Genomic DNA, 7,770 nt, shown 5'->3' with positions numbered 1-7,770 from the left:
ATCAAAAGCACCAAAAAATTAAAAATATTACTTATTGGGGCACATACACAGCTGTCACCTGACAACAATATTTGCTTAAAACAAAAATTCTACAGTTTATACGTACATAATGTTTATCATCCACCCTTGGGAAAACATGTAGGAATAATATCGTGTAAGTAGAAGTAAGATTCAATGCGTACAAAAAAAGATCCATCTAATAATTATTTTAGTAATGTAAATACGGATGCAGGATGACAAGAAGAGCAGCAACAGTAGTTGCCAGATCTTGCGTAAGATGGCGAGCAATCGAAAAAAAGACAGATGTCATTTCGTTAGACAAAGACAGATATAGGGAAAACAAAATTAGAAAGGTTGACATTATCGACATCGAGGAAGTTCGCCAGTCACTGCAGGATCCCCTTAATGTCGTAAGTAATGTCTAAGATGCTAATACGGCTTTATGATTGGTTAATGACATCTTAAAATTGTACTTAGGCCGGTTCATAATCAGATCTTATTTCAAAACCGTCTTAAGAAAATCTTATACCCGTCTGTAAAGGCTCGTCTACACGACAAGGCATAAAAGCGCGGCGCAAGGGCGCAGGCACAAACTCAAGCGTAGGCGCAAGATGTCTGCGCCATGCTCGTCTACACAGGAACACGCCTCATTATAACTTTCTTCCATGTTTTCAACGTTCACACTATATAGAGGTAAAGCCGGCGATGATACTTCTTCTTCTGGCACAAAAGTTTCTTCACGGATAGCATCGGCCATCCGGCGATGATACGTGAGCGACCCAAGCCGTTAATTTAACCTACAAAACAGTCGGCGTAACGTGGGCGCAGGCGTTGGAAATAAAAATAATTTATTTCTCCTGCGCCGTTGCGCCGCGCCGCTACGATCAAGAACAAACTTCTTGCGCCTGCGTCTGCGCCCTTACGCCGTCTTACGCCTTGTCGTGTAGACGAGCCTTAATACTGACTTCTTAATTGTTTTAACCTCAACTTGCGAAAACATTCGCTTTATATAAAAATTCTACAATGTATTGTTACAAAAAGACTGTGGCGTGAGAGAGCATAGTAAAGAAGCTAGCTTTCGAGAATTTGAACGCATAATACTTTGTTATAATACTATGAGCGAATTAGTTTACGTCACTCTGTCAAGTTTTAATATTAAATTACTAATAATATATCGATATCGGTAGTTTAATAATAATACATTTAAAAGCGTTCAATTTAAAAGTAGGGCAATCTTAATAAACGACTGTAAAAAAAATTCAAGGTGGAACGCAATGGACAATCCGGTTGCTCTGACATGCTAACTTAAATGGCAAGAAGTACTTCTCAGCGGTAATGACATTTGAGTCTCTTTTAATTGGGTTTTGGCAGGGCGTTTGAGATAACCTGCTCTTCACCCTGCACAGCTGGTACATCTTTACAAACTTAATTAGCAACTATCGCTTATAGCTACAGGCTCATTAGCCTGTATATATATTTATTTATTTCAGTATAAAATAATTTTTAAAACGTTCATATTAATTCTGATTGCAGACGGACCTTCGGGAACACTAGCGCCTTCTTTTAACATGAATAACTAAAAATCTATATTTCGGCTAATTTTACCGAGTTTATAAATATTTAATTAAAAGTATCTGGGTGACTCACAAACCTTTCTAATCACACTTCATAACTCTTCATACAAAATACAAACGATTCCGTATAAAAACTTTTATTAATTTATCTATTTCGGCTAAATGCATGGTGTAAAAATAATTAATTAATTACAATTAAACGAATGACTCACAAACCTTTTCAATTGCACTTCAAAAGTCTTCATACGAAATACAAACGATTTCATATGGTAGATTCTTTTTCGGACATTCATTTCCGGTCAAGTACATACAAATCCGTTTCGCTAATTTCTTCTCCATCGGGATGCACCCTAAAAAGTCAACTTGCCGTCGACTTTCCGTCAACTGTGCTGTTATGCTAAAGGTGAAATTTCATGGGCAGTAAAAAGTAGCAGGAGATCGTACTGATTGGCTACAAAATAGAGAAGTTCTAGGAACTCGAGAACTTCTCTATTTTATAGCCAATCAGTACAATCTGCTGTTACTTTTCACTGCCATGAAATTTCACCTTAAGTCTCCATAGACGCGGAAACGCCGTGCGTTGACCAATCAGAAGGCTGCCGCAAGTCACCTGCGGCAAAATCAAAATTTGTGATTGGTCAACGCACTCTGCCGCATGGCGTTTCCGCGTCTATGGAGTCTTAGCATTAGGTAGACTCACATTAAAAATGAGGCTATCGTATTGTTATGCGATAGCTTTGTTACCAAAATAAGCAGGTAAGTGCAAAATGACATATCTTACCTGAGTATAAAATATTCACATAAGTGACTCAGATCACTTGAGTGTAAATGGAAAGCAACTTGATCCTGCAGTGACTGGCGAACTTCCTCGATGTCGATAATGTCAGCCTTTCTAATTTTGTTTTCCCTATATCTATTTTTGTCTAACGAAATGACATCTGTCCTTTTTTCGATTGCTCGCCATCTCTCGCAAGATCCGACAACTACTGTTGTTGCTCTTCTTGTCATTCTGCATCCGTATTTGCATTACTAAAATAATTTTTCGATGGATCTTTTTTTGTACGCATTGAATCTTACTTCTACTTGCACGATATTATTCCTACATGTTTTCCCAAGGGCAGATGATAAACATTATGTATGTATAAACTGCAGAATTTTTGTTTTAAGCAAATATTGTCGTCAGGTGACAGCTTGTTAGAGATTGAACAATTCGCGCCCTCGTTACTCTCTATAAATCTTTTACCAATGGCAAAGAGTAGCGCTGCCGGATTGTGGTGGCGCTATCGTCTTTTTCTCTAGTTACTTTAGATGACGCTGTCTTCTACAGCGTTCCAAAAACTTCACTTCACTTTTGTTCGTTGCCACGTATGTATACGTTAGCTTCTTCTTCTTCCGTCTCGAACATTCTCGAGTGTACACGTGTTATAATAAAAGATCCAGTTCATTAATCCTAACCGGTTAATTTTCGTCATCCCTGACCTGCCCGTCCTAACACAGCTGTGTATGTGCCCAAATAAGTAATATTTTTAATTTTTTGGTGTTTTTGATATAAAATCGCGTTTGTTACCCTAGATTTTTGTGCGGACTTTAATTCTGTAAAAGATTTTTGCAATTCTATAAAGCCAATTAAAAGATCCATCGAAAAACGATAATATCGGTAAATTATACGGTTGTAGGATCCCCTTAAAGGGTCATCTACAATGAGTCGCAGTCGTTATGCTAAGACTCCATAGACGCGGAAACGCCGTGCGGCAGAGTGCGTTGACCAATCACAAATTTTGATTTTGCCGCAGGCGACTTGAGGCAGCCTTCTGATTGGTCAACGCACTCTACCGCACGGCGTTTCCGCGTCTATGTAGTCTTAGCATAAGAGTTGTAAGAAATTGACCAATCACAGTCTATTATTCTCCTTGCGGTCGAAGAATAATGATTGTGATTGGTCAATTTCTTACGACTCTTGCGACTGCGACTCATTGTAGATGGCCCTTAATGCTAGGTCTACAATGCGAGTCGTAAAGTCGTGAGTCGCAAGAATTGACCAATCACAGTCGATTATTCTCCTCAAATTCGATTGTGATTGGTCAATTCTTACGACTCGCGACTTTACGATTCGCATTGTAGATCTAGCATTAACACTTTTCAACTAGCAGTTGCCATCGTTTGCGACGTATTATAGATGCTTTCACTAGATGTTGAAAAGAGACAGAATGACGCTTGTGTCGACTTGAGTCGCTAAATGAAAAGCACACATCAGCACACATTGTAGAACCGGCTTAAAGTGGGGAGCACACACTTCTGCACAACGCATAATGTGTAAGCATAAGAAAACTGATTGGCCTATTTTCTTATGCACATGTGTATGGACCAATCAATTTTCTTATGCTTACGCATTATGCGTTGTGCAGAAGTGTGTGCTCCCCGCTTAAGTGCTGTGGCATCACACCGACTATGCACTACCACACATACAAAAATCCTCTGATTGGTTCCGCCCAAAATAATAATGGCCGCATTCAGGAAACACAACTGTTGAGTGAGCGGCCAGTGATTCTTTAATATGATTGGTTCTTACCTTTGGTTCTTCTCCGGATCTAAGTGTAAGAACCAATCATAATGAGCGCTCACTCAACAGTTATGTTGCCTGAACGCGGCCATTGATGCGCAGTACGGATCGGCGCAAACCACAAAAAGAGGTTGAGCGAACCATCTGTACTGGTTTACACCCACACACCTCAAATCGTCGTGCGAGAGATTGGCCACGCGAATATTTGAAAAGTGTGGTTGTATCGCGTGCCGGAGCGGAGCGTCTGCATTCTCACGCTCGCGTCGCGTCCGATTCGATCGCCTGGTAGCCGCGTCTCGTTGTATCTCGCCTCGCCTTGCATTGCGTTGTCGCGTCTCGCGAGTGTGTAGTATGTGAGGAAACGCACTGGTGACTGGTGGCTGTTTATCCGCATCATCCACGAACGAAGGATTATGCTCGATGAGTCGCTGTAACGCTCCAGCCGAACGACGATGCAGCGAAGTGGTAAGTGAGAAGCAAGAGACGCGTCATTCTCTATAAAGTTTTTTTTTCTCTCTTTCTCTCACTATCTCTCTGTGTCTCTCCTCACTATCTCTCCTTCCCGCCGTCTTCCTCTTACCTGTCGGGAGACGGTAGTGACCATTTTGGGAGCCGCCTTTCAATACGACACGACCGGTCGATACGACACGGACCGACCTAACCTACCAATTAAATAATAGTATCATAAAGGCCGGAACACAAAACGGTAATTCTTCAGTTTAGCTACTCCAGCAAAGAAATCGATGAAATTATGCTTATTCACAAAACAAAGGTAATAGGAACAGGGAATAGCAACAGAATGCATTTGATATACGACTTCTGATTGGTTGAAAATCTATATTCTGTTGCTCTTCCCTATTCCTGTTGCCTGTACCTTCGTATTGTGTTGCAGCCTTAAGGGGATTCTATAGTGGCAGTAATTACCGACTAGTTAAAAGCAAACCACTTAAGGGGTTAAGGGGATTGCACATATAAAAGTTAAAAGCATGACACTTTTTTTCTAGACTTCTATTGTAGTTGTAATTGCACGATATTGTTTTTTAATGTTTTCCCTAGAGGGCTAGTATCTAGTATCTCATTTTGTATATATAAACTGCAGTATTTTTGTATAAGAAAATATTGTCGTCAGTGACAGCTCTATGTGCCCAAATTTTTAATTTTTTTTTGTTTTTGATGTAAAACCGACACTAGCCCTCTACATTTTTGTACGTACTTTAATTCTGCACAAGAATTTTGCAATTCCGTAAAGCCAATTAAAAGTGGTTTGCTTTTAACTAAATGTCGGGATTACTGCTACTATATAGGATCCCCTTAATGGTCACTCGCTCTTCTTCCTTCCTCTCTTGACAGCTCGGATTAATTAGATCTTGTCAACGCTATTTTATTTTTTCGTCCCCTTTTTGCATGTGGGCTGCAAGCTGTAACTTCACGAATTAAGGAGAAAGGTTGGGCAATTTGGAGTTTAATCTGGTGCCGTCAGTCCGCCCGTGTATCTTTCGTCCCTGTTGCAAAGAACCGAGAGAAACTGATAAAAAAAATATATTCTATCTGAAAATAGTGTGTTTTTGTTTTTGGAATCTCTTATAACTTCTGATAGAATTGATGATTTATGGGATTTTTTTATTCAATTAGATTTTATACGTATCTATCACAACTTAAGCAAACAGATAGAACTCCAAAAAGACTCGGCGCAGGTCAATCTGAGATTGCAGATATTCTCCAAACATCGGTCGTCTTTTATCTGCAATTGCAAATAATTTTAATGACTCGATCGTCTTTAATCAGCAATTGCACATACCTTATTTGAATTTTTTATGAGACTCAATCAGAATAAACTTGCACTTGCAAGCTAGGATTTTATCAGGACTTACAACACGATCAATATATAGAGATTATAGAGGAACGTATATGTTTTAATCAGATTTCGGCAGCAATTATTCTGTATATGGACTGTCAAATTCAAAAAGTATCTTTGTTTCGAAGAGCATGAATCCGTATCTGCAAAGTACTTTTTATATGCACATATTCGTATTGTGAAAAGTTCGATCTCAATACAAGGCTTCGGTTCTTATCAGTAAATACGGGTTAAATAAGTATCTGTTTACTATAGGATTTTTCCAATGCAGCCACTTTTCTAGATGAGACTGCCTTCAATCGGTCGCTATATGGATTCTCGGGTCGAAAATTAGTCATTCGACGATTTATCCGTATTTACAAACAATTTTTTATCTGCACCTATCGGTATGCATTTGTGCTTTGTGAAAACCTCACTCTAGTTTGTATCAGTAAATACGAGTTAAATAAGTATTAGTTTACATTGAATTTTTAAATGTAGCCACTTTTCTAGATGAGACTGCCTTCAATCAGTTGCTACATGGATTCTCGGGTCGAAAATTAGTTATTCGACGATTTATCCGTACTTGCAAACAATTTTTTATCTGCACCTATTGGTATGCATTTGTGTTTTGTTAAAACCTCACTCTAGTTTGTATCAGTAACCGGTATCTCAATAACCGGTGGATATCCAGCGGATGCACAAATGTCCTTCAAAATATCCTGTGCGGTGTGGGTACGGGTTAAATAAGTATCAATAAACACAAGACAAGATATTTTTTCACTCAATCGGAATTATCTCATAGATTCCAATAAAAAGAAATTATTGGATCATCCTATTGAATACAATGAATAGTATACTTAGAGAATGCATATAAAATCTAATAAGAACAATTTGTTACAAAATGATATGTTAAAGTCAAAATTTGTATCAGCAAATGCTTTTAATAACACCTAAAGGTATATCATAAACTTATCAGAAATGACCGATATATCCAACGTCATACTTAAAAATCTCCAAATTTGAAAATCCCGATAAAATCTTATAAATATTTTATATTGTATCTGCAATGCCACATTAAATATCAATTAGTAAATGCCAATTGCTGTAGACCTATCTGGAAAATCTGCTTAATTCATATTAAAAGAATCTATCAGAAAACTGTGTTTTTATCCTTGGATTGCCAGATTCACTTTTATAAAAAATTAGTCCTTACAGATCTGTATTTACTCATAAAACGATATAAATTGATTTTCATCATGGATAAGCTTTTGCCACTAAGATCTGATAGAAACAAATTGTGGACTTTTTGTATTAATGCGCATTTGCTTCCAAACAGTCAAGTATGTTCAAAACCTATCAATTTACAACATGTGTAAATACGTATAGAAAAATATTCAAATAAAATCGATAACTGTATATAAGTATACACAGCCGTCGATCAGTGTGTCGATGCTGTTTGGATCCAATAAATCGCACATTCATAAATCTTAATATAATCCATCATGCACATGAAAACAATAGAATCGGATACATTCCGTAACAGATTATCCTCATAGTGATTATCATCACAGATTATCCGCGTGCTCATAGATTCCGATAAATCCAAATCAATTGTCAAAGTCTCAATTTTGTTGTACTGATAAACCAGATGGAATCAGATGACTTTTTATCGTTGTCTAGAAGTTTCTATCGGTCTTTTGCAACAGGGGTGTTTCTTTACAAAAAGAAAGGGGGTGTGGGTGAGTGAGAGAGAGAGAATGTGTGTGTGTGTGTGTGTGTGTGTGTGTGTGTGTGTGTGT

The 7,770-nt window shown here is 38.1% G+C and overlaps 1 protein-coding gene across 3 annotated transcripts in view; it reads left to right on the top strand.

Annotated features, from left to right (window-relative positions):
• Nucleotides 1-4,309: 4,309 nt before the first annotated feature.
• Nucleotides 4,310-7,770, top strand: part of LOC112452812 (septin-7) — a 74,175-nt gene continuing 70,714 nt past the window's right edge. Inside the window, exon 1 of one of the 3 annotated variants that reach the window (XM_025013229.1) lies at nucleotides 4,310-4,599. In XM_025013229.1, the coding sequence (XP_024868997.1) occupies nucleotides 4,555-4,599 (45 nt within the window). In that variant the 5' untranslated portion in view covers nucleotides 4,310-4,554. The remainder of the gene's footprint in view (nucleotides 4,600-7,770) is intronic. The other 2 variants (XM_025013230.1, XM_025013225.1) reach the window with 2 other exon arrangements.

This window comes from Temnothorax curvispinosus, unplaced genomic scaffold (genome assembly GCF_003070985.1).
Source record: "Temnothorax curvispinosus isolate PA1 unplaced genomic scaffold, ASM307098v1 QBEX01003693.1, whole genome shotgun sequence".
NCBI lineage: Eukaryota > Metazoa > Arthropoda > Insecta > Hymenoptera > Formicidae > Temnothorax > Temnothorax curvispinosus.
Note: the sequence above shows the minus strand (reverse complement) of the source record. Positions and strands in the feature narration are given on the sequence as shown.